The 27019-nt window shown below is 39.5% G+C and overlaps 1 protein-coding gene across 8 annotated transcripts; it reads left to right on the plus strand.

The window, feature by feature from the left end:
• Positions 1 to 420: 420 nt before the first annotated feature.
• CEP83 (centrosomal protein 83) lies at positions 421 to 26967 on the plus strand. 8 transcript variants are annotated; one of them, XM_035551621.2, is made up of 17 exons: positions 421 to 698; positions 5260 to 5518; positions 5864 to 6014; positions 6801 to 6893; positions 7195 to 7326; positions 7664 to 7768; positions 11795 to 12046; positions 13212 to 13343; positions 16526 to 16640; positions 18079 to 18223; positions 18361 to 18510; positions 19174 to 19249; positions 20378 to 20535; positions 23278 to 23407; positions 24300 to 24403; positions 25158 to 25341; positions 26056 to 26967. In XM_035551621.2, exons 2-17 carry the CDS (start codon positions 5370 to 5372, stop codon positions 26239 to 26241), a joined length of 2262 nt encoding a protein of 753 aa, XP_035407514.1. In that variant the 5' UTR covers positions 421 to 698; positions 5260 to 5369; the 3' UTR covers positions 26242 to 26967. The 8 variants fall into 8 exon arrangements, with proteins under 8 accessions (XP_035407514.1, XP_035407516.1, XP_035407515.1 ...); XM_035551623.2 differs by having other exon boundaries at positions 421 to 636; XM_035551622.2 differs by having other exon boundaries at positions 421 to 579.
• Positions 26968 to 27019: the final 52 nt, after the last annotated feature.

Consider the following 27019-nt stretch of genomic DNA (forward strand, 5'->3'; position numbering starts at 1 on the left):
ATTGTAATGCGTTTAACTGCATGGCCACGCAAAGCGCAGTGCCCGTCCTGTCAGCAGCACCGGGCTGCTGCTGCTCAGCTCTGCTGAGCGCACACACAAGGGAACGGCCTCAGGTTGCGCCAGGGGAGGTTCAGGCTGGAAATGAGGAGACATTTCCTCTCAGAACCAGCGGTCAGGCGTTGGGACGGGTTGCCCAGGGAGGTGGTGGCCTCACCGTCCCTGGGGGTGTTCGAGGAAAGGCTGGGCCTGGTGCTTCGGGACATGGTTTGGTGGGTGACATCGCTGGGAGGCGGGTGGTTGGACCCCACGGCCTGGGAGGGCTTTTCCAACCCCACCGCCCCCACGCACGCGCGAGGCCGTTTCCCCGACCGCACCGCCCCGTCCCGCCCCGTCCCGCCCCATCGCGCTGCTCCCAGGACGCCCCGCGCCCCGCGGGCTGCCGGCGCCATTTTTAAACGGCTCCCGGCTGAGGGGACGCCGGGCGCGGGGGGAGCCCCGCGGGCTCCGCGCCGGTGCCGGTCGCCGAGCGGGGGCTGCGGGGAGCGGCCGGCGGCGGAGAGCGGCCGTCCTCGCCCGCCGGTAACAGCCTCTGCGTGCGGCCTGTCAGCGGCCGCCGGGCCGGGCGCGGCTCTGGGGGTACGCGGCGTGCCTCCTGCCCCGGCAGCGAGCCTGTGCTGGGCGCCGCTCTGCGCCTTCGGGTGCGTGACGCCCGTGTGAGTGCCGTGCGCTGCTCGGGCTCCTGCGTGCATGGGTGGTAGGGAAGGTGACAGTAACAAAACGTCCTGGGGGCTCCTTTTCCTCACACGGGCTTTCCTCGCTTTGCATGCGTGGGCCGCACGCACAGTGGGGTGAATATTGTCGTGTTTGCCTGCAGGAGGTGTGTAGGGCACATAGGCTAACGTGAGGCATAAGTCCTGACTGAACACCTCTGTTTTTAAGTCAATATGAAAAGGCATTTGTCAACGGCAGGGGAAGTGTAACTTGGCTTGTGGACTATACAACTGTGTGTGACAAACAGCGACCTGTTGCATCTGTATGTCCAACTACAGTTTTGAATGAGATTTTAGTGAGGAGAATTTTCTCATCTGTATCTAAAGGTGTCTCTTGTCATGGGGAAAAAAAAAAAAAGAGAAACCTACCTGGCATATGTAGACAAATTGTTCTTGAGTGCAGCTATAGGAGACTTACCAAATGTAACTCCCGTGAAAAGTTTCAGTTTGATCAGGAAGTGCTAGTGGCTTGACTTACCAGTGTATGTGGCTAAAGCAAAAACTTTAATCCTGGGTTATCTTATAACCTTGTTTGTTGTTTTTTATCTAACAAAAATAACCCTATTTCTAGTGTAAGACAGAAATAGCAAGAGTAATCCCGTGTGCCATGCATGAAGATGGGCACTGTGAAATCATATATCATAGAATGGTTTGGGTTGGAAGGGACCTTAAAGATCACCTGGCTCCAACCCCCTGCCATAGCAGGGATACCTCCCGCTAGACCAGGTATACCTTAATATGCCTGATTGTTGACAGTGTTGTGGGAGAAGTGAGAGTTGAAATGAGACTGATGTGTTTTACAAGTCATAGAGGTGTTCTCCAAAATTTCTGCACTTAGGCACGCAGAAGTATTAAGTATTTATTTTCACTGGATTCTCAACAGTGACATCTGAGCAGTTACCCAGATTATAGAGATTCCTATAATAAAGATTTTCACGTTTTGCTGATTTTTTTCCAGTATATATATTTTTTTTATTATTTATTTTATTTTATATTTTTTAAATGTGGTTACTTTGGCTATCACAAGCTGCTGGATTAGTAAAATATAAACTGTTAGAGTAGTATACAATCTAATTTCTCAAACGATATATAACTCTGCTTTGCTTTTTTTTATTTGCTTGGTGTTCATGGGAAGTGTGACCTCTGGTGTGTTGCATAGTCATTTAAGGTAGGGTTAATTTAACCTAACTTTGTCAAAAAGCCGAGTGTCTAGCCCAAGGCTGTGACCACATGAACATCTGAACTCCTGATGTGACAGTTCTCTGCTCCTGGAAGAAGAGAGGCGTGCTCCTCCTTCCACCGCCTTATTTGTCTCTTCGTTTCTTTGTGCAAGCCAGTACCAGTTGCCTGCTTTCACTGATTCTGTGGCTTGTTGGGTTTTTCCATGTACTGGAATGACTCACTGGCCTCACCAAGAAAAGAATCTATTGAGTGTTTTCCGCTTGTTTAACTACTGGCTTCTTGACTTAAAGCAGTTCATAGAAGGGTCTGGTGAACGGCAGTTCCAGGAATGAGGATGAAGGAAGGAGGAATGCAACATCCCATTCCTGCTGACAGGGAGCTGTCAAGTGGGTTATGGTTTCTCATCAGCTCCTTATCTGCTCAGGCTCTACAGACCCTTAAGCAGAGCAGTAGTGTCTGGAGTCACTTGCGTGAGGCTCTGCTGCCTTTGAGTGTCTCACTTATTCTTCCAGACAAATAGTTTATTGTTCCATGAGACTTTGCAGCAATCGTTGCAAAATTCCATTCAGAGTAGCATCTAATTTAACCGCTTAAAACAATGTTCGACCACGGTAAATTTGTGTGCGTTAGCATGGCCGTGGTATGGAAAGAAGAGCTGTGAGCGAGTTGTGTCACCCAGGCTGGTACGTGCTGGAGTCCTGGAGCTGGGCTGTGCCAGGGAAGCAAGAAGGAGGCCATGGTGTTCAGAAATTATAGCGGCGTCTTCGTGTTTTTCTCTAAATGCAAGTTTTCTCACCATTTTAAGCGCTTGTAGGAAACAAAATTTAAGATGTTATAGCTCAAAAATCTTGTGAAAGAAGAAAAGTCCTTTCATGATGTGTAGATATAAAGGAGAGAGAGTTGTGAGGTAGGTCTTTTTAAGCAATATTTTTCTGCATGAAAATAGCTCTTTGGGGAAGAAAGGCAGAACAAAGGTGGCTCTTGGGAATGTAGTCGAGTTACTTCACTTAGCTGGACGTTCTACCAAAGATATTAACCCATATTTATCTATTGATATATGTATATTATGTAATTTCAGGTATTCAGTGTGCAAAACCTGCACTTCAGGACTCTGCACCAATACCTTTCCTTGTGTACCTGGACAAAATGATGTTACGATTGCATAGTATGGGTTTGGGGCAGTTGATACAAGTTTGCAGTTTTGTAAATTTACCAAGCTTTGTTATGTTGTAGGTGGAGAATTCATTTTAGAGATGCTGGGGTTTTAGTTTCTTTCAAGTGTGTTTTATGGTCCTCTACTCCTTGAACAGGTCTACAAGGGAAGAAGGAGGTTTAACTAGTGTTCCTGTAAAGTATTTCTTAAAATTATATGTAGTCCTGCGTAATTTTGAAGAATATTTTAGGTCTATTCATCGACTATGAGAAAGTGCCACTAGTACAGAAGAGACTCATGGTAGTAGGGTACTCACCCTATTTATAGGGCCGAGACAATGTTGAGTGTTTGCAGCTCTGTGAGGACTTGTTTTGTTTTGAAGAAAAAAAGAAAGGTATTTTCTTTGTAAGAAAGTGTGTAGGCTAAATATCACAAGTTGCTGTCAATGATTTCAAGGAAAGAGATCTTATAAAGTAATGAAATTTCTGGTACCGTTCAGTTTTCACTGGGAATGTAAATCATGAAGTTTGCCACTAGATGTCCCTGCAAGTCCAAATAGTTTTGCTCCCTTAAATGCATACTGCTTAGGTTTTTGAATGTGTGAAACGGATTTGTAAGCCACGCTTTTACCCCCTTTCTTCAGTCCTCTTTTCTTTTATGTGCGATCTTTAGGCAGGCGCGCACACAACTGGATATGTGTTTTTTTGCTTTACAATCTGTGGACTCTGATAGTAGCAAAAGCTGTGAGGAGAGGATGCATTTCCCACCTTCAGCAGCTAGGGGCTGAAATTACAAACGGTTGCATTTCCATTTATTGTTTTCTTTTAGTCAATTAGTTGTCAGAAAACTCCATGTTTTTTGGTGTCTTTGTAATGCTGCTTCAGAAGCATTTCCTCCTCCTTATCCTCTCAGCAAACTTGAGTAAAGCAGGATAAAAGAAATCGCTGTTGTCACCTTGCCTGTGCTGGTATAGGAACGCTTTCCCCTGACCTTTCCCCGTCATGGCAGTGGAGGAAGAAAATGGGCACTAAACGTGCCGTGCTTATTTATCTATATGGAGGATAATTTTCATCTTGCTTGTAGTTCAGGGGTTTATAGAATCGAATGGTAAGTGCCTAAGGTAGGCCCATGAGAGATGTTAAGAGCAGAATACTAGAAAGCATTATGTATTCAACTATGTTTGAGAAGGAGGCTAGGTATTTGCAGTGATGCTGGAGATTTAACATTATTTTTTTTTGCATACCACTGCAAATATGGAGTTCTTAGGCACCAGTCCAGTACTGCCAAAAGCTAAAGCGGCAGGCTAGCTGGTTTCAAAGCTTTATAACTTCCCTAAAATTCAGTTGCAGTCCTCCCTCCCCCAGATCCTTTAGAAACACCAGCAATAACCAGTCTAAGGCAGTGCCTCGTTTCTAATATCGAAAAGCACTGATGAGGCGCATGTTATAATACTTCCTCATTTCTCAGCATCTGGTGATTTGCAGCTTTCTCACACCCATCTGAGATTGTCACATTTAGCAAAACTCTTGCTGGAAAGGTCACAAGAAACCACCAGAAAAACTTCAAAAACTAGAAGTGACATGCATCAGTGATGTATTTCAGAGATAAACTTTGGACAATCTGGAAGATACCAGCCCATGAAATCATAACTCTTTCAGAATTGGCTTGATAGGAGCTCAACAGTGAGAATTATCTCCGGTTTGAGGTGATACGATGGTGTGTGGAGCAGCACATCGTGTTAGGATAGTGCGACAGACTGTGAGACAAACAGCTTTTACTACTTCATATCTGATGTCTGTGACCTCTGCTTGAATCCTAGTTAACATGGCATAATTAACATCAGGGTTTGATTCTCAGTGTGCAGCATAAGTAAAAATAACATTTTGTGTGGCCTGGTGGTTGAAGATGCTTGTGCTTATTTTGTATTGACTCAAATAATCTCCAGACTTAACTTTGTCTTGTGTCCCCGGGACAGCTACTACATTTCAGGGCAGGTAGAATGAGCAGAGAAGAGTGGCCCTTTCAGTAGGGGATTTCTAACGTGAGTTACGGCAGAGCTCGGATTCTTCTGTATTGAAAGCAAAAGTAGCATGTGAAGTCTTTGAGGTGTGAATGTACTTGATTGCTAATTACATGGGTTTGTATTTCTGTCAGGTGACCCGATCTCCTGGGATGTCAGCTGAAAAGGTGCACAGCGATGTAGATTTGTTATAAGTTCATTTTTTTTGGTCCTCTCAATACTCATCGTGAACAGTCACCATAAAATGGATGCTTTGGGCAGTCTCCTTCCTCCCATGGCTGGAAATGGCGATGTGGCTAATTCACAAGAATTACAAAAACTTCTGATTGATGAAAAAATGCGATGTGAGCACCACAAAGCAAATTATCAAACTATAAAGGCAGAACATATAAGGTACAGTAATTTAAGCAGGTTTCTTCATTACAGCTGTTAAAAGATGAAGCAAAATGTTAGGTGGAAGGGAGTTTGTGTGTGTTAGCTATTTGTGTATTTAAGGACGTATTTGAGCATTGTTCACGTTAGAAAAAACAATTCAAAATACCTTAAGACATTGTAGGTGAGGTTTCTGAAATACATTATATGTTTGTAAATATGGGATAAGTTTTCAATATGTTACAGGATGAGGGTATTAAATTCTTAGTTCTAACTTGGTATTCTTATTTTTTGCGTCTGAAGATGAGGTTTCCAAGCTTTAATTTGGAGGGTAAATATAAAATAAATTTATATTTTACCTTGCAGGTTACAGGAGGAATATACAAAATCACAAGATGAACTGAAGCGGTTGTTAGTTGAAAAGCAGACTGTACATGAAAAATTCCAGTTTCTTCTTGCTGAATATAGAGAGGAGTTGTTGGGTAAAACACAAGAGTTGGAGAGACTGAAGATGCAGGTGAAGCAGTTTACTGGTAGAGCTTAATATGTGTTTCAATCCTGGAACAGGGCCATGTTTATATTTGTTTGTAACAGGCATACACTTGGCTTGAATATATTTCAGGTACCTTGAAACCTGCCCAATCTGAGTAATGCTTCTTCCTTAGAGTGCCTATAGGATGAAATTGTTCTGTTTAATTGAATCTTCTGAATTCTGTTAGGTACTACATTAATAGTAAGCTCCTCGGTCTGACCCTCAGTCTCTGTCCATGCATGTTCTTTTCCTGTTACGGGGAAAATCACCTGCCCTGTTGGATAACTTAGATGCCTGTTAGCATAAGTGATTACAGAAGTAGGTATTTGTTTCTCTTCATGATGGCAACTTTCTTCATCCTAAAAAGGAAACAAACCAAGAAAGAAAAATCCCTACCCAAAACATTTAAGATCACTTGGATGACATTTTCTATAATTGCTTGTTTTCCTAAACTAATGCAGGACGTAGTTCTTAGGAAACAAACACAGCATCTAACAAAGGATCCCCAGACACTGATTGACATTTGTATTGCTTCTACCAGTGAATGCTGACATTTTAAATGTCAACATTATTATCTTCCCAGAATACTTTTAGATTGCTAATATCACATTTCCTTGCTTCTGTAGCTACCATTGAGAAATTCTTCAGAAAAATAGAAAATTAAGCAGAATTCTTAAAGCCATACTTGAAATACTTTATTCCTGGATATTTGGCCTGTCACACTGTAAATAAATGAAAGACTGGTTATTAATTATACCTTTCTGTCTTAAGGTCCTAACTCCTCAGAAATTAGAGCTGTTAAAAGCACAAATACAGCAGGAATTGGAATCTCCTATGACAGAACGTTATCGGAAACTAGAAAATGTAAGTATAGAGTATTTAGTAGTATTTTATTTCATTTAGAGTAGTAATAACCAGTTCGCAATTGTTCCTAAAAACCTTAGGAAATTAAAACTGAAGGGGGATCAAAGTATGACTTTCCTTTGGCTGGCTGGTACTGTTTGCCTGCTGTTGCCCTAGGCAGTGGAGGTTGAAACCCTAGAAAAGGGAGGGGGAGGGATTCATGTGTACAAATGAAACTTACGAAGTGACAGGAGCATTGCATGGATGTTTGAGAGAAATAAAACTGAAAACTTTGGACTGATTTCTTTTTTGTCTAACTCAGGAAGTGGAAAAATACAGGACAGAATTTAACAAACTTCGTTATGAACATACTTTTCTGAAATCAGAATTTGAACATCAAAAGGAAGAACACGCACGTATTTTAGAAGAGAAGAAAATAAAATATGAGGCAGAGGTACATAGAATGTTATGTTAGTTTAAATTGTATCTGATGACAAAACCACTTGATGGGTTATCAGTTTGACACCATTTTGTAATGTAATACTTGTTTCTGATGTTGTAATTCTCAAAACGCTTTTATGAATTAACCCTAAGGCTGTCTCTGTAGGCTTGTTTGGTGATGTGTTGCAATATCATTTGTGCTATTATAAGTTAGAGTAGACTTGCCTGCTGATAAATGACAGCCAGTAGCTTTCCTTAAATGCTTTTTTAAAATCACATTTTTGATAGAATTTGAGACATGAAATTAATAAGTTGTGAGTGATAGAAATTTCAATTTTAAATTGAGGAAGTCAGGCAAAAGCACCAGGAGGCCTGCATGGTTGAACAAGGAGCTCCTGGCCAAACTCAAGCAGAAAATGGGAGACCTGGATACCCAGAATATGGAGAAGGCTGAGGTACTCAATGACTCTTTTGCCTCTGTCTTCACTGGCAATAGCTCTAGCCTCACAGCTTAAGTCCCAGAAGGCAAAGGAAGGAACTGGGAGAATGAAGAACTGCCCACTGTAGGAGAAGCTCAGGTTTGGGACCATCTAAGGAATGTGAAGGTGCACAAGTCCATAGGACCTGATGAGATCAATCTGCAAGTCCTGAGGGAACTGGTGGATGAAGTTGCTAAGCCACTGTCCATCATATTTGAGAAGTCGTGGCAGTCTGGTAAAGCTCCCACTGACTGGAAGAGGAGAAACATAACCCCCATTTTTAAAAAGGGAAAAAGGTAGACCCAGGGAACAACAAGCCATTCAGTCTTACCTCTGTGCTTAGCAAGATCATGGAGCAGATCCTCCTGGAAACTATGTTAAGGCACATGGAAAAGGAGGTGACTGGTGACAGCCAACATGGCTTCACTAGGGGCAGATCATGCCTGACAGATTTGGTGGCCTTCTAAGATGGGGTTACAGCACTGGTGGATAGAGGAAGAGCAACTGATGTCATCTACCTGGACTTGTGCAAAGCATTTGATGCTCTCCCCTATGATATCCTTGTCTCTAAATTGGAGAGACATGGATTTGACAGATAGACCTCTCTGTGGGTAAGGAACTGGCTGGATGGTCACACTCAAAGAATTGTGGTCAATGGCTCAGTGTCCAAATGGAGATCAGTGATGAGTGGTGTTCCTCAGGGGTTGGTGTTGGCACCAGTGCTGCTTAACGTTTTTGTCAGTGACATGGACAGTAGGACCGAGTGCACCCTCAGCAAGTTTGGCGGTGATACCAAACTGTGTGGTGTGGTTGACACTCTGGAGAGAAGGGATGCCATCCTGAGGGACCTGGACAGGCTTGGGAGGTGGGGCTATGCGAACCTCATGAGGTTCAACAAGGCCAAGTGCAAGGTCCTGCATCAGGATTGGGGCAATCCCAAGCACAAAAGAGTCTGGGCAGAGAATGGATTGAGAACAGTCCTGAGGAGAAGGACCTGGGGGTGTTGGTTGATGAGCAGCTCAACACAAGCCGGCAATGTGCTCCTGCAGCCCAGAAAGCCAACCGTATCCTGGACTTCATCAAAAGCAGTGTGGCCAGCAGAGCGAGGGAGGTGACTGTCCCCTTCTACTCTGCCCTTGTGAGACCCCACCTGGAGCCCTGTGTTCAGCTCTGGGGCCCCCAGTGCAAGAAGGACCTGGAGCTGTTAGAACGAGTCCAGAGGAGGGCCATGAGGCTGATCAGAGGGCTGGAGCACCTCTCCTACAAAGACAGGCTGAGGGAGTTGGGGTTCTTCAGCCTGGAGAAGAGAAGGCCCCGGGGAGACCTCACAGCGGCCTGCCAGTGCCTAACGGGGGCCTACAGGAGAGCTGGGGAGGGACTCCGTGCCAGGGAGTGCAGTGATAGGACAAGGAGTAACGGTTTTAAACTAAAAGAGGATAGATTTAGATTAGATGTTAGGAAGAAATTCTTCCCTCAGAGGGTGGTGAGGCACTGGCACAGGCTGCCCAGAGAAGCTGTGGCTGCCCCATCCCTGGAGGTGCTCAAGGCCAGGCTGGATGGGGCTTTGGGCAGCGTGGTCTGGTGGGAGGTGTCCCTGATTATCTTTAAGGTCCTTTCCAACCCAAAGCATTCTGTGATTCAGTCTTTGATAGATAGTTCAAAGAATATTAAAACATTGGTATCTTTATTTCAGTTGTGTTAACTCTTGAATAAACAATCCATAACTTCTTTGTTTCAGAACTGGACTTTGAAATGTGTAGCCAAATAAATTGCCAGTTTGTGTTTTAAATATATGCAGCAGTGTAAATGAGTGTTGCATATGTGATTTGCATATTCATTTAAGTATTTGTCTGGGAGCATATCTCAAGATGCTAAATTAGAATGTATTAGTCCCAACGTGAGGCACAAATCAAAGGCAATCATTGCTTTCAAATCAGTCCAAATTCACAAATGCAGTGCATCAAAACCAGAACACTTGTCCTTCACAGAGCTAACCCACCATGCTGCTCTACACCCTGCCTCTCTTGTGGGCTTGCTGGGTTTGTGCTAGTCCTGCTGCTAACCAACATGCTTAGAGAACATGGAATTACCTAGATGGAGCCCAGGGCACAATGTAGTCTAGTTTCTCTCGCTTATTTAGAACCTTTTTAACCTCCCATGCCATTTAATGTAAGGGTACTACACAAACATCCTAATTCCTAAATGCTGGCTTGGACCTGTCATGTGGTAAGTCTTCAATCCCCTCATAAAAGGGATTCTGAGGGTATATGCTGCAGAATTTGGCATTGCTCCATAGGAATCACTGATTAAATTCATAACAACAGTGCTGCAGATCAGAGTTGGGAATACGGTTTCCAAATATGGAGAGAACTCTTTTGTACTGTACTTTATTACTGTTTCGGCCCCGGTCTGCACAGTACATTCTGTCTATGTAACTTAGTGTGAAACTCTGGGATCTATATGTTTATAGTGTTTGTTAGTTAGAGTCTCAAGATTAGTTCATACCTATCACACTGCCTCGGGAACTTGCTTTGTTTTCTGTCTGACAGGGCCAGTTCATGTTGACTATCATGGATTCTGGAAACAGTACACCAGGTGTGGTCTTAAAACAGCTGGAAGGGTGCAGAAGATCATTTCTGGGGACCTGCTGGCTATTCTTTTCATAGAATCTTTAAGGTTGGAAAAGACCTTCGAGATCATCTGGTCCAACCATCCCCCTACCACCAATGTCACCCATGTCCCTAAGCACCATGTCCAACCTTGAACGCCCTCAGGGACAGTGATTTTGTTAGTCTCCAGGAGTCCGTTGGCTGTCTTTGCTGCGAGGGCGCTCTGCTGCCTAATAGTGCAACTGTCCACAAGGACACCCAGCTCCCTTTCTGTGTAGCTGCTTCCTAGGTAGCTGCCCTCAGCCTGTACAGTTGCAGTGGGTTACTCCATCCCAGATGCATTGCTGTGTACTTGCTCTTGTTGAACTTGAGGTTCCAGTCGGTGCATTCCTTCAGTCAGAAGAGCAGTTCTGCTTTCAAGCATATTGACCATTCCCCCGAGTTTGGTGTCGCCCACAAGCTTGCTGAACTTGCACTCCTGTCATCCAGGTCCTTGATAAGGACATCAATCAGTATGGGACCCTATACTGACCCCAGAAAGGTTCCATCAGTTACAGGTAGTCAGCTGAACTTTGCATTGCTAATCACCACACTTTAAGCCATCCAATTTTCCACCCAATGTATCATATGCTTATTCAGCCCATATCTCACCAATTTGGTGAGGGAGAGAAGATTATAGGAGATCGCGTGAAAAGCCTTGCTAAAATCAATGTATACAAGATCTACTGCACTCTCCTGGTCTGCAATGCCAGTCCTAGAAAGGAGAGAGAGAAGCTGAGCATGTTTTGACCTTGATAAACCCTGTTTTCCATTGTCTTGTCTTTCATGGGTTTAAAAATCAATGTTAAGAGGATTTGTGCCACAGCCTTCCCAGAGGCTGATGTGAAGTTGATTGTCCTGCAGTTACCTGGGTCCTCCTTCTTGACACTTTTGCCCTTCTTGATGATGGATGTGCCATCTGCCTCTTTCCAGTCTTCAGGAGCTTCTTGGGTTGCCATGACCTCTCAAAGATGATAGAGAATAGCCTTGTGATGATATGAGCAAGTTCCTTCAAAATGCTTGGGTGCATTCCAAGGACTAATGTGTGTCCAGTGGGTTAAATGATCCCTAACATTTTCTTCCTCTACTCCGGGTACTGCTTTACTTCCACAGATTGCTAGGTGGTTCGCGGACATCTGAGGACAAGCCTTATCAGTGAAAATTAAAGCCAAAAAAGGTGCTGACTACTGGGCCTGTTGATTGTCCTATTTTGAGAGAATACAAATGCAAATATAATTTCTTAATTCTTAAATGCACGCTGCTGCACTTTCCTGAATTGTCAATCACTGTATTTGTTGCTGTCTGACACGTAATCAATGTAAAGGCTTTTCTTTTTCCAATTAACATCGATCAGATTGCAAGGCTGGAGAAAGATAAAGAAGAACTCCATGATCAGCTGCTCAGTGTTGATCCCACAAGGGACAGTAAACGTGTGGAAGTACTCTCCAGAGAAAAGGCACAACTCTATCAGAAATTGAAAGGCTTAGAGGCAGAAGTAGCGGAACTAAGAGCTGAAAGAGACAATTGTGGTGCACAAGCAGAAAGTGTTCAAAGAATACAAGTCCGACAGTTAGCTGAGATGCAGACTCTGACAAGGTCTCTAGAGGTAAGATTTTTAAAAAATTTTTTAATTTCGTCTCCTTGTAGAAAGTAGTGAGAATAACACTTAAGCTAATAGAACTGTCACTGAGGTCACTGATAATTTTGCTATTGAATCCACAATTTGAATTTTGTAAATTTCAGGTTTAAAACTAAGGTGCAAGTACATTGCAGTCTCACTACCAATTTAGCTTTGCAAAGGTGGAGAGCTTACCTGAGAGATTTTAATCGATCTTCCTTCTAAACACGCGAGTGATACCATATATGCAGTCAAAAAGGTGTTCAAGTCAGCACTTGTCACTTAGTTGGAGTTAGAAACTGGTGACAAGATGTTAATAATCTGCTACAGTACATTTTTAATTTTCAAAAATTCTTTTTGTTTTTAATCTTTTTACCTGTGTCTCTCTGTTCTCCAACATATTGCCATAATTATTTAGTTTTTGGCTTTTGCTTGCCCTTTGAAGAACCTTTGGTATTTCTGACCAGTTATATTTCCCAGGGTTCCTCTGCATTCCTCGTTTGTGGTCTTCAGGTCTTGCTGCCTGTCTAGGTAGTGAGTCTTTCTGTGTAGACTTCTTAGATAGCTGCAACATACAGATGCATGGTTCATTTTCCTTTTTACTTTATAAGTGCTATATACACTTGTTACAAAACGCTGTGGATCTCTGTCAAGTGCTCTGATCCCAACTTAAAAAGTGTCACAATATTCTTCATTTAGAAAACTTTAAAAGACCCTGCCAGAAATAGGTAATTTAGCTTGGAAAAATTAAGGTGAAATCCTAGGTTATACTGCCTTTTTGATACTTCAGTAAATCTCACGGTCTTGAGCCTATAATACTTACACACTGATGATAGCGGTGTTTAGAGCCGAGTAGGAATTTACCGGTAGGAACATGTGCTGCCTCCTAACTAAGCTCTGCCTTCTCAAGTAGGATTGACAATGTGGGTGATTCTGTGCAGGCAGTGTTAATAAAAGCTGTTGTTACTTCTGAGTAAAATACAAAACCCTTATTGTATTGGAACGTGCTGTTGACATACTTGTTAAATATTTTTAGGTATAATTATTATAAAAGGTCATTAGTATCCTGAAGCCCAGATCAATTGAACCATGCAGGTCAGTAGCTAGAATTAGCCTTGCTCCAAAAATGTAACAAACACCTCCTTTATTCAAGGCAGAAAAGAAGTCAGCTGAACAACAGATTGATCGAGTTGAGAAAGAATTGCAGATGAGTCATGAGCAAAACATTCTTTTAACGAGCAAACTTCACAAATCTGAAAGAGAAGTCAATTCCTTAACTGCTAAAGTAAGTGCTATTATGATATTCTAATATACATTTTTTTCATATCATGTTTAAGTTTCTGTTCGTATTTCACATTAAGAATAAAGTAACAACATTTTTCTTCGGTGACTTAAAGTAGGTTTGGAATTTTTTTTCCCTAATTTCACTTGGAAGATATAGAATGTGACTTCACAGGAAAAACTTCATTTCTAGGAGCATCTTTAAAGATTGAGGTTATACTCTTTTTATTTTATATTCTAGGTCTTTTTTCTAAACTTAACAGTGCTCAAAGAGGTGTCTTTAGGTTTTTAATACTCATGAAGATAGCCAGCCTTATTTGACTGCAAATAAAACATTTCTAACCTGTATAAAGTTTTTTTTCATAACCTCTGTAAAGTGCAATGGAACTCTAAATAGATATTTTTTTCCTTTCTTTAAGTTGAGGTATGGCTTGTTGATTTATTTTATTTATTTATTTTATTTTTAAGTATCCTCGGACCGGGCTATGTTAGCTACAGGTAGCAATGTGCATCAGAATCACTGCTGAGATCTAGGTTGTGTTACAAGTGAGACAGTTGTGTAGCCTTCCCCTCGGGCTAATGCCAGCATAGCTTGTACAGAAACGTTTCTGTACAGCGCTGCATTGTATCATTTTAAGTGGATTATTGTTTTACAAAGTTTGAGTATCTTAGCTGTTGGATTGGCACCATATCTAAGGGATTTTGTTTTGTTTCTGTGCGCTTTTTTTGACAACTTGGAGAATTTTTTAGAAAAATACTTAGGTGAAAATAAAATTCAAAAGGCTTCTAGTATAGAGAAAACCTGAAAGTGCTTAATAAGAAACTTGGCATTGATATTTAGTATTTCAGAATAATTAGATTGGTATGGATGCCAGATTCAGAGTTTTATCTGGTTGCATCTACTCTTCAGCTACATAATATACAAAAGACAGACCTTTATGTAATTTTGTATGTGGTTATTTGAATGAATAAGCCAAATTGAAGCACCAGTAAATTGTTTTACCTTCAAATGTTGCAGAATAGTTTTATTGCTTTATGTAAATCTGAGTCAGCATACTCATATTTCATTCCTAATGAAATAGGTACCAGGATAAATGTTAGCATTCTGCTATTTCTCATCCTGCCCTTTCTGGAGAAAATGTTGGATGATCATTTTTAGCACATTTGTCAGTTCTTGGTAGCAAACTTAATGTCCTGTGTTTTCTCACTCTTTTAGAAAGGCTTTAATTATTTCTGAACTAACTGTAAAGCCCGTAGCTTTGGTCTTGTATGTATAGTTGAATGCAGGACTATTTTAAGCTCTGTGTTGACTTAAAGCTATCCTGCATTTCTAAATATTCTCCAAATTAACACTGACATGTGCACTGTATGGGTATGACAGACAACATAGGCATAATATGTCTCAAAAAAGATACCATGCAGGAAAAAAACCTTCACCTTCTTCCATAGTTGTTCTTCAGCAACCTCGGATTTCATTCAAGACACGTTTTACATTTATGAATGTGAAGTATTTCATTTTGGTCCTTAATCCAAAAAGTTCAAATTTACCATAAGGATAGGATTGCTGGTATTTAATGTCTCAAATGAAAGCTGGTATTTAATGTCTCAAACTTGTGTAACACGAATAATAAATTGGAGGATGAAACTTCTTTGTTAAACATTTTTAGATCAGTGACCTGTTAGAATATCTAATCATCACCAGTCTTTTTGTATCAGCTGGTGTTCTCTACACACCTCCAGAAGTAGGAGAAAATGATGATGTTTCTTGAAGGGATGAAAGTAGAAAACAATTTCTATATACTAACATCCCCATCCCCCCGAACACTTCTGCACCCACTCAAACTCATTGCTGAACAGAGGGGCACGCATTTGTGTTGCGAATCTTGTGCCTTAAAAAAGCCACCTTAAATCTTTCCAAGTTGCCCTCAGATGTTCTCAACATCATATTTAAGCAACCAAATCCACCATGTAGTTACTTAATAAGCTACTATGTCATTCTTAACCTTTTGCCACTTGCATGTGCTAGCAGGTTGTAATTGCATTTGTCACTGTGAATGGATTTTCAATATAAGTGCTTTCCTCTAGGTATTTAATTCTCATTGACCGTGTAATTACTGTGTACGAATGCCTAAACTATAAAAAAAAGTTTTTGTGCAAGCAGTAATTGTCTTTGATTTCATATTCTTAAGACTGCTTTTATGAGGCTGTTTGATGTGTATGTCATAGCTGCAGAGAAGTATTTAATTTAAAATGCACTTTAAATCTATGAAGACTTCGACTTTGAAAGTAGTGTAGCGCTCCAGGAGGTCAAGGGTGATTAAGGGATAAGTGGTTATCAAATTGAAATGATTTAGGGGAAGCAATGGATACCCTGGTTTTGCATGCCCCTGCTTTGTTTTACTCCAGGGAGATTACATTTAACTTTATTTTAGTTTGACTCAGAGATTTTTAGTCGGAAGTGAGGTATGAGCAAACTGACATGCTAATGCTTGAGTTAGTGAGGCGTCAGGGTCTTATGCAATATTGGTTCAGTGTCATAACGAGAGAGTTCAAATGAATAGTCTTCTCAGAAATGCGCCAGTGGTCACAGGCTAGCTTGGAGAATGTCTAGTATTTGCTCAGAAACAGTTTTCATAGGCAACCCTGAACATTTGTGTGCAAATCTTTGTAAAGAATATCTTCTAGACTTGTAATAACTTGTAATAAACTAGCTTGTAATAACTGGCTGGTTAAAGATGAAATATGTGCCCATAGTCAGAAAGCTTGTTTCCCGGAACGGATAGTGTAGTTGGGCGCTTTAATGTCTTCGTCAGGGAATATGCAAACCTTGTGTTTCAAGAGAACTGATAATACATCCATTAGTTTTCAGTGTCTGACTTAAGGAAGAAATAAAAGCCTGCAATGATACCAATCATCATTTGGGGAACCAGATCATGTCAATAGATGTAGTGCTGCAGTATCCATATAAGCGCCATTTAAAAATTATCTGCAAGACTGGATATTCTAGAATGGCTTTCAGAAAAACAGTGGATGGAAAAATATATACAAAGATGTATTTAAAATAAGGGTAATTACCGTATTTCACAGATCTTCTTGTTAGCAAAGTATCGCCTGAACAACTTCAAGTAAAGCTGCAAATACGTATGTATTTATTTTCAGTGGATTTTTTATTTTTCTAATTCTTAGGTAGAAGAACTTAAACATTCACACAAATTAGAAGTAACAAATGTCAAACTGGAGGCAGCAAGAACAAAAAGTGAAGCAGAAAGAGAGAGAAACAAGATTCAAAGTGAAATGGATGGTAAAATGTGCAATTAATTTCTAGTGGTTTCTTCTGTAACTTTCAGTTAGAATACTACAGTTATTTTTCCTCTAAACATTCCCCGGCAATCTTTATCTTCTGCTTCTGGTCTAGGTGATAGATAGAAAAATTAATTTTATCTGAAATAATTGTGTCCTATCACTTGATCTATCACACAGGTTATGAAGGACAGATACAGAACGACTTGCATTTATGTAAATTAATGGATTTGTGATACAAATTACACATAATCTGTTTCAAATCACGTCCCTTCTAGGGCATTTTTTTCCTCTATTGTCTATTTCTACAGCCCTTTGTACTGTGCTTGAAACCTTAAAGTATTATAAGGCTTCAGTGTTTTATTTGTTTTCTGCTTCTGAATCCATGGAATGGAAAAAAAATGGGTTAGGCTGTCATGTGAAACAAAATCTAGTTTGTTCTTTAAATAAAATAGGCAATGGTCTAAACTACCTAATACATCTGAGCCTGTAGGCAATGTGTAATAGTCTTCTGTAGTGAAAAGAACAAAGCTTTCTAGTACCAGTTGCTGATAATTTAGATCACTGCACAGCTTTTAAGTGGACTGTCCTCACTGATTTACCATAATCTCGATATGGTACCTTCTTCTTCCTGGAACAGTTATTTCTGTTGGTTTGTTTTACTGTTAAGTATTCCAAGAGCAACCAAGTGCTGATTTCTGTATCAACAATGCACTTAATGCAAACTAACAATGTTGGACCCTATGAAGTATGAAGTGAAGTACAGACAAGATTTGAGCCAACCTGAAGCTGGCTGTGGAATCCGGTTTGTAACACCGAATTAGCTCAATAACCAGGAGTTATTGTTATAACTTGTCTACCTATTTGCCTGTGGAACATAGATGCCTTGGTTACGAGTTTTACCATGTGCATCATTTGTTCCTTTGTGTGGAGTCACAATTTTAGAAGTGAACAATTTGGTAGTATGACTGGATTAAAATGGGAGATTTGCTGTAGTCAGGTTATTAATTTCAATGGTAACCTGTTACTGGTTTCTGTAAATGTAACATCCTCTGCAAAAATAACACGTCGCTTGACCATTTCTTAGCTATTGTGGGACTCTTTTTTAGCCATACACAACTGTGTACTAGAAATAACTTTCGAACTTAAATCTATGATAATACCAACTGTTACATTTGTATATTAAAATAATAAGCACTTCTTAGACAAGGATTCCAGTGCAATGGTTACTCTTCAAAAGTTTTCTGAAATGTTGCTGTTATACGAAAGGTCTTCTCTCTTTTGTCTGTCATTTCATTTCTTTCATTCATTCACATTCAATCATGTGAATTCTGATTTTTAGTTCCCTTTTTGCAATTTATAAAGTTATGCTATTAATGGATTTCATCCGGTTGATATCAATAATGACATTTTAACTTTTTTTTTAATGTATACTGTAGGATTGCTGTCAGACAAGGAAATTCTTAAGGCAGCTGTTGAGCGTCATAAGGTGCTTTTAGTAGAAAAGGATCGAGAGCTAATTCGTAAAGTGCAAGCTGCTAAAGAGGAAGTTTTTGAAAAAATTGCAGCCTTACAAGATGAAAAGTATGTTGTTTGATTTATTGCTCAACTTCTAAAAGGGCTGGGAAGAATGTTTTGAGTAACTTATTTAAATGTCATTCTTAGTAATAAACTCTTGGCACTTTGTCATGTTCTTCTGTAAATATTGTTTAATATCTCAGGTTAGAACTTGAGAACAGATTAGCTGATCTAGAGAAGATGAAACTGGAACAAGATACTTGGAGACAAACTGAAAAGGATCAGTATGAAGAGAAGCTACGTGTTGTACAGCTGGCAGAAGAATCTAGCAAAAAGGAACTTCAGCGTCTGCGGTAGTGGTTTTTCTAACCTTAAAACAAATTTCTCAATTTTTTTCTTAATTTCTTTACAGTAGTCAGTATAAAAGTTAACTATTTACAGGTGCAAAAGTTTTCATTATGGTGAATAAAACAAATGATCTTGTGCGGTGTGTAAAAAGATGGCAGTAGAAAAAAAATATGCTGTTTATAAAAAGTTAACATTTTTCATCCAAACCTTAACAAAAATTACAATTTTAATGAACATTTTTAAGAAGTAACTTTGCATTACCTTTGTTAAAATTTGGTCCATGTTGGCTGCTCAGAAAAACCCAGTGTTAAAAGGAACTGTTTTTCTTTCCACAATAGCACCATATCATCAACTGGCAAGCTGGGACCCTAATATGATATCTTTCTGAGTTGGCTATTATAATTCTCATTGAAGTTGGTTTGCTACAGTATTTATATAAAGATCAGTATGAGAAAATGAGTAAAAGTCATACTACAAAAACAAACAAATAACCTATTTCTTACTGCTATATGAAATCTAATAATCAATAAAAATAGATTTTTAATTACTTAATTTGAAAGGCTGCTAAATATTTATACCATATATTTTGTTGCCAGGCTGATTTGTACTGACTTCTAACATCAATATTTAAATTAGATTAAAATAAGTGTATTTTATACAATTTTTAGATTAAAAATTCAACAGCAAGCTATGCAAGCAGAGGAGCTAGAAGAGAAGAAACGTGAAAGCGGCGATCTAAAACAGGTAAGAGTTTACTGCATTGTAATATTTTATAGAGAAATACAGTCTTTCCTGTAGTTACCATGTCCAGTATTTGAAGATCAAATTGAATTCTTAAGGCTTTTTTTCCCCCAAGGGACAAAATGTATTCAACAGATATTTAAAAAAAAAAAAGGTGTACAGGAATCAGTCATGCTTTTGTGGGCCTTCATAAATGGATTACAGCTTTTCGTTTCATGCATTTTTTAGGTATCAAGGATTTCAAAGCTGAATGTTTATGGACTGGTATATTGAAAACGGTTATGCACTATTTAACTGGAGATTCAGTTTCCATGGAAACTTATAAATTGTTTCTAGGTAATGCTCTGCATTTATACTGCATCTCTCATCTGAGGTTCTTCAAGTGCTTAACAGATGTTTGATAAATGAATAAACTAGCGTAAAGTGGTATATTTCTATCACAAAGTGAATTGATGGCAGTGTTGGAAATAAAACCTAATTCTTTTAACTCCTGCTCACCCATACTGCTACCTAGTAGGCAAGAATATAGGTGTGCATTGAAGTCATCTGGAACCCGGGTGCTACCTGAAGGTCAATTTAATATTTTCTTTTCCGCTCTAGAAAGTGGGGTATTTGTGAGTGGGGAGAGGAAAAGAAAAGGGGAACAATCGGCCTTTCTCTGTGCTGACTGCAGAGATTGGACTTCTCAGACCCTGTAATTACTTGCTTCTGTGAACTGTCGGTACAGCCATTGAGGGCTGTAACACGGTTGGAGTCAGCATTGTGTGTTAGGAGAGAGAAGAGTCTGGGTAGCTCCAAAGCTAGGCTGATCAACGTGGCGTGGTGCTCTAGTCCTGTTCAGCTCTAGGGTGTAAAAGATTCTCTTAGTTCTAGGGGATACATCAAAGACTGAGGATTCCTGTCTCCCTTTCTCCTTCGTATTTCAACTACAATAGAAAATTTCTTCCTTGTCTAATAGTAATTTATTGTAAAACTTCTGGAGAAGCCGTTAAGTAAGAAGAAAGGGAACAATGAGATAGTTTTATGTAAATTCATGCAGCCAGTTCGTGTCTGCATTTTGTTCTCAGTATCTCAAAATTAATTGTTAGTTATGTGCATATCTTCTCAAATGGAAAAATTTCATTTTTATAGCAAATTCAAGACATGCAACTCCAAGTTGCTTCACTTTCTCAGTCAGAAAATGATTTGCTGAATTCTAATCAGAAGCTGAAGGAAACAATAGAAAGACTGAGACAAGAATGTCAAAACGCCAGGACTCAGGCAGAAAAAGCTCAACTGGAAACAGAGAAGTAAATTTTATTTCATTTTTGGCTTTACTTTTCATATTGCCTGTATTGCTTTCACATGGTTTACTTAGTATGCATTGTGGATTCTGAGTAAAGTCTGAAATTAAATGTGAACAGGAAATACTAGACAATTGCATATTTTTTTAAAGCCATAGCTTCTGTTATCTGTTATGCAGTATATATAAAAGCTTTGCTTGTGATAACTTCAAAAATAGGGGTTTGTTTCCATTCATATTTGTTACAATTTACTATTGACTAATGAAATACACAATTTAATAGAAATAGGATCTCATTTTATAAAGAGTGAACATCAAACTTATTACTTAGAGTAGATCCAGAATTTTGCACGTAGTGTTTTAAGAGTGTTAAGAGTGTTTAAGCATGAAGAGTAAAAAAAAAAAAAGTGGTTGTGTGTTATATTGTGCTTTGATAAGATTTCAGGGACCCCGTCCATATGTGTGTATATATGTTTTTTCCCTTTCACCACATACTTTTAGCTGATATGAGGCAAAAAAAAAAAAAAGCCTATTCAGTGTCTACTAGTTGCTCCCATCAGAATGAAAAATAATCGCTTTACGCTTGACCACATACAATCAAAACATGCTAAAAAATGCTAAAGGAAACCAAATCTTGTCCAGAGCCAGTCCAGTAATGAATGTTTTCCTGGAATTTAAAGATTAATTTGTCAGTGGGTATGAAAGAGCTGTTCAGTATTTCCTAGCCTAATAACCACATAGATGTGTAACTTTTAATGGGTTATTGTGTTGTGGCTGTTTAAGAGATTCAGTGTTCCAGATCAAATAGAAAACTTCTAAGAGGTGCCATGTGGTATACATATATATATGTATTTTAAATCCTTCTTTGCTATGGATTGCTATTGCAATTGCACTCTTGTCACTGGTTCAAGTATTGCTTTTCAGTTTAACATTTGAAGAGATTGTTGCATTAGGACCATAGGGTGCTGTGTTTTAATGCCATCAATTCAGGTGTCGGTAGCATGTTAAATACTTTGGATGTTTACTTCAGGAAGGAGTATCCATATTTTGAGTGAGACCATCACTCATTTACACATTCGTGGGATGTAGATCTTTTATCAGTCAGGAGTCAGTTTTCCTGGGAGGGGAGTGACAGGAGCTTGGCAGTCCTCCGAGATGATTTTATAAATCTGTAGGTTAATGGGAGATGCACCGAGTCCAATACTGCAGAAATTAAGAAGCTTTGCAGCCTACATGCAAGTCCTCCCAGTCTTACCCCGGGAGCCTTGGTACATTTCCATTTTTCTTCTGACTCTGTGGGTGATGCAACTTCCTTCCTCAGTTCAATAATTCTTTTGAGCTTGAACTCCAAGGGTAAAGTTGCATCAAAACAACATAGCTTAAAGAGGAAGTGAAGTAAGGACCAAAAGATAAGAAGGCCCGAGATATACAGTTTTGGATAAGTTGAGATAATGCTAGTTGGGCCATGAGTAGGTAAAGCAGTTGGCTGTGTCTGGCTTAGGCTTGGAAATGAAAACGTGAAATGAGAAAAAGCCAAAGGCAAACTACTAAGACTCACAAAGAGGAGAGATGAACTCAAGCAGGCACTTGTTTAGTGTTTCAGGAACAATATCAGTGGCATTTCTTTAAACAAACAAAAACTCAGGGCCTTTTTAACTACGTCTCAGCTGAAATTCTTTTAACGTTAAGCAGTGCTTTTTGAGAAAACTCTTGGGTTCCTGGGTAGTAATAATTACTTATAGTCAACAGGAAGATACAATCCCCACTGGATCTGCTAAAAGAACTATTATGGATATCAACAGGGCCAGGATCCTGGTTCTGGTTTGAGAGTGGATGACTCATAATAATTTCACTGCAGGGAAGGTAAAGGATGTTTGGTGAGAAATGTATGGAGATTCATTCAGACTCCCTGCAGGGAAACTGCATCAGCCCAAGACCAGAGTGGTATGGATGCACTGATACCAATCCCTGGACTGCATTTCTTAAAAACTGCTGCACAGAATCTCACCATTTGATTTTTATATAATAGCACAGTCAAATAGGCAGTTATTTCTCTGCTTTGACCCACAGTGCAGATAACCACAACAAACAAGACGAGAAGCTGGCTCCTTTCCTTTGCACTGCTAGGGAGCACAGCCTAATTTTAACATGTTTTAACCATGCAAAAATCTAAACAAATTACAGATTTTGGTGGCAGTGTGGGTTCAGCTGGGATGTAGTCTAGGAACCGTATCTGTGGGAGCTTCCTGTTACGTTGCTGTTTGTTCTGGTCGGGAGCACACAACAGTCAAGTCTACTTCTCTGTTACAGAGGAGCAGAGCACACAGGGCAGCAAGCTACTCCCTTAGATCTCACCTCCCAAATGCAGAAGGCAGTTGTCAGCCCTTGTGACAACTGACACTTGGCATAGTTGTCTAACGTTGCGCTCCAGTGTGATTATTTGATTTGAACTTAGAAATGTTCTCTGGACAGTTGGGCAACAAGCCAACCAAGAAGCAGCCTACAATTAACTTGCTTACTGGAATTAATTTTCAGAATTTGCCTCGAGGTTGAACAAAACCTAGGATTACGTTAATGCACAGGTTCAAATTTGGTGAATCTTGGGCACAATCAAATTGAAATCAGAAGCTTCAGTATATAAACGTAGAAATTGTGAAAAGAAGCATTTATTTTAAGAGCCTTAAGGCCATAATCCAAAACACTGCTTTTTCTATATAACATTTTAATCTTTTTACCTGATTTTTCTAAGGACTTTAGAATACAAACGTATTGAATGGCTGGAGGAGAAGCACATGCTTACTCAGCGCATCACAGAGAAAGAGGAGAAATACAATGAAGCAAAGAACAAGCTATGTCGAGCTGCTGTTGCTCAGAAAAAGGCATGTTGGCTCTTCCTTTATGAATGATCATGTTTATGAAAAGATCAGCATTGCTTTGGCCAGCTAGAATTGTTTTAATATTACAAGTCTATTTGCAATCTACTGTGTATAACAATAAAGTACATCAGGTTCTTCAGGGTTAGCAAAAAACATGTCGAAGCGATATGCAAAAGAATATTATGACTGGCAACTTTGTTTTAGTGCCATCAAAGATCTTGTGAGGGTTTCCTGTGTGTATTTAAATGTTATTTCTGTGTGTTATTTTAAGGTCGAGTCCTTGATTAGTAAGGATGATGTTTCAGGTATCAGATGGATGTTGTTCTCCTTTTCCTTGATTATGTGTGACCCATCTGTTCTGTGTTGCAGTGTGGTACCCCTCATATTCTAAGCTTGCTTTTTATGTAATAGCTTGAAACGAAGAAAATGATTAATTGTTTATAAAAGCTCAAGATTAGTTGGCAATTTTATGCGTTGTTCGTATACTGATTATGAAACGTACAGGGAGTTTCTAAGCTCGTTTGAAGTTGAGGTCAATACGAGCAAAAAAAAAAAGTCACAGAATAAAGTGTACAGGTTTTTTGTCATGTTTATACGTGGTCATTTAAGGAATGATTCTTGTAATTACACAGCCAGTGTGTGTTAATACAGTTAGTCATCGACCAACGAGTGACCTACCGTGCATTTTTCAGTCATAGCTCTGGGTTATTTCCCATCTCTTTTGTTTCCTATCCCGGGGATTCAGAACCTCCTAAGAGCATAGCACTGCTTAGTAAGAAAGGAAAATTCCTAAAAACTGTCACAACATTAAACCACGTGCAGTCTGGATTTAATTTTTACAGAACCTCATATACCAAGGCGTTACTTAGCTTTGTTTGAAATGTCTGTTTGGCAGAGAAAGACGCTCAATGATAATAAACAAAGGAGGATGCAAGAGAAACTACAACTTCTGGAAGCCAAGATAGAAGAACTAGAAAAAGAAAATCATGTGTTAAATAGGTAATAAACATTCATTTTTCTTACCTTGAAAAATTATTTATGGCCCAAATCTGACTTAGAAATATGAAGTACCTACGCCACTTAGTTTACTAACTGGAGCCAATCTAATGGCATTTTCAGCATTAGAATTCTTTGGATGGAGTCCGTCTATGATGGTTGTGTTTGTGGACAGCTAAGAGTTTATAAGACAATTGCAGGGCTGAGTCTTCAGGCAGAAATGGAGGAAAAATATCTGAAGAGTGTATAGATGCTGTTGCAGGAATCCCTTCAAAAGAAGGAATTTATGTTTAAAAAAAAAAAAGAAAAAGGTGTGAGCCAAGCAGTGTTGGAGTTGAAAGCACAGTATGTGAAAATAAATGGAAGACTGGAAAGAAAAAAAGACTTCAGAATGGCAAGGGAAACAGACTTAACATCCTCCTTGAAAGACGAGCTCCTTTTCTTTTTTTGTTCATTGAGCGAGCATGGAGGGCATGATTCAAATAATTAATTTAATGTGGCTCACTACTGTGAATGCTATTAAAAGCTTAATTTATTCCATGTAAATTCTAGTCCGTAATGCAGCTGGTAGGTTGGTGTGTGCAGAGACTCTGAGATGTTTAGGCTGAAGAATATTCACAGATCTTCCACCTTCAGGATCTTCCGGAATACAGTTTGCCTTCATAGGGACAGTGAACAGCAGAGTGCTCATGGAGAGGTACGCTTCTGTGGTGTGATAATAAAGGTTCTGAGCAATAAGACATCTCTTATTCTGCAGGCAGAATGTCTCCTACGAAGAATATGCGCGCCTCCAGAAGAGGCTGAAGGACTTGCAACGTCGACACAATGAGTTCCGGAGTTTAATTTTGAATCCTAACATACCATCGCTCAATCCAGCCAGTGTAACGTCATCGTCTGCCTTGCCTCCTGGGCCCGAAGTGTCCTTCCCCCTCCTTCAGGTGGTGGTGTATTACCATGTATATGTGAAAAAATAACATGACAAAAGAGGGGTATTAGAACAGTCCTTCACTGAAGACCTTAGTCTTAAGGAAGGAAGGAGCTTTAGCTATTTGAAAAGAGGAAAACTCTTTGGAATGCATCTTTTGGTGTTCCCTTCCTCACAATAGGAAGGAGTTCTTTAAAGACAAAGGATACATTACAGAATGCCACAAACAGGCAGTTTTAACCCTACTGTCTGTAGTTTGTCCCTCTCCTGAGAGGCTTTAAATGGCACCTGTTGGACAAGATATCCCATAGTGTTTGCATCATACCATCCTTTCATAATTAAACACTAGTATTGCTGCGCTTGATTTCTTGTGTGCTTGAAAGCATTTTATTTACCCCGGTGAGCTTCTGAGGGTGGAAAAATCTCTCTAATTGAGGCTGGCCAGGCCGACTTTACTGATTCTTGGTGAGGTAAGGCCTCAGCTTAGTGTGCATCTTCATCCAAGAGAAGGAATGCCTGTGCTCGTTTCTTGCGGCTGTTATTTGTCTTGAATGTCAGAATGATATCCACTAAAATCTGGGATGGTGGTGGAATCTAATGAGTAACAACATTCTGCCCTTCACAGTTTTTATTTTAAAACCATTAATAATAATAATAAAGAAATAGTTGCTCATTTTGGTCCGTATGTAGGTGTGCAAAATGTAACACAGCAACTTTTATTGATTTTAAGGAGGAACAGCATCAAAGAGAGCTTTCCCTGCTTCGCAAGCGTCTGGAAGAACTAGAAACCACGCAGAGAAAACAGCTGCAAGAGCTTGGACCATCTAGAGAGCGAGTAGCAGTGGGAACATACAGGGACCTAGCCAGAAATAAGACAGCTGAGGAAGGTGGTGCACAAGGTGAGGACTCCAAATAAACCCTGTGGATTCTACGTAGTGTTAGTCTTCAGTAGCTTATCATTTGTACATGCTTTTGGTATTCTGCCAAACCATGACTGTATGTGCCTGAATTGCCTAAAAAACACTCTGCATAGTTTTGTATTTATTTTTGATAGACTGTTTAAATTATCAAATACAATGTTTTCTAAACAAAATCATTGTAAGAGTAACTGCATTTTGAAAATATCTTTATAAATGATATAAAAATATTTGGAAGTCAAAACCTGAAATAATCTTATTGCACAAAACTTTAAAAAATATTTTAGCAATATTTTAGCTGAAATTTTGACATTTGAAATATAAATCAAGATCCAATTTTCTGGAAAAATCCTAAAATAATGTCGTTGATAATATCTTCTTCCTCCTTTGATGTAGAAGTTATTGTATCAGTGTGGAATTTTGCTGGGTTGATATTTGGGTTGTTAACCAGTTGCTATAATCTACATTTGGAATGTTATTTTGAAGTTCCCATGCACATAGACAGGATGAAATGAATTGAAAAAGCGATGAAAACTTTTCTGTGCTACTCTTGTCAGTGTGCCTCTTGTACTTCTTATAATGGGCAGAAGCAATAATCGTTTTTTTTAATAATGTAGTGGAGTTAAGTATAACAAATTGCCTTCACATAATGAAAAGAGTTTGTATTTGTTGTTGCTACTGTAATTTGTTTACTCCGCTACAATAAAATCTATTTATTCAACGTTTATTTGCTTTATTTTTTTTCCCTTCGTTATCAGTTTAGTAACAGAAACCTGT

This window comes from Cygnus atratus, chromosome 1 (genome assembly GCF_013377495.2).
Source record: "Cygnus atratus isolate AKBS03 ecotype Queensland, Australia chromosome 1, CAtr_DNAZoo_HiC_assembly, whole genome shotgun sequence".
In the NCBI taxonomy this organism is placed as follows: domain Eukaryota; kingdom Metazoa; phylum Chordata; class Aves; order Anseriformes; family Anatidae; genus Cygnus; species Cygnus atratus.

Bases quoted from the DNA above. Each gene is read 5' to 3' on its own strand.
- CEP83 (XM_035551621.2), top strand. From the start codon at position 5,370: ATGGATGCTTTGGGCAGTCTCCTTCCTCCCATGGCTGGAAATGGCGAT. The intron at 13,344-16,525 runs GTAAGTGCTATT...TCTAATTCTTAG, and splicing joins TCAATTCCTTAACTGCTAAA to GTAGAAGAACTTAAACATTC. The intron at 16,641-18,078 runs GTAAAATGTGCA...TGTATACTGTAG, and splicing joins GATTCAAAGTGAAATGGATG to GATTGCTGTCAGACAAGGAA.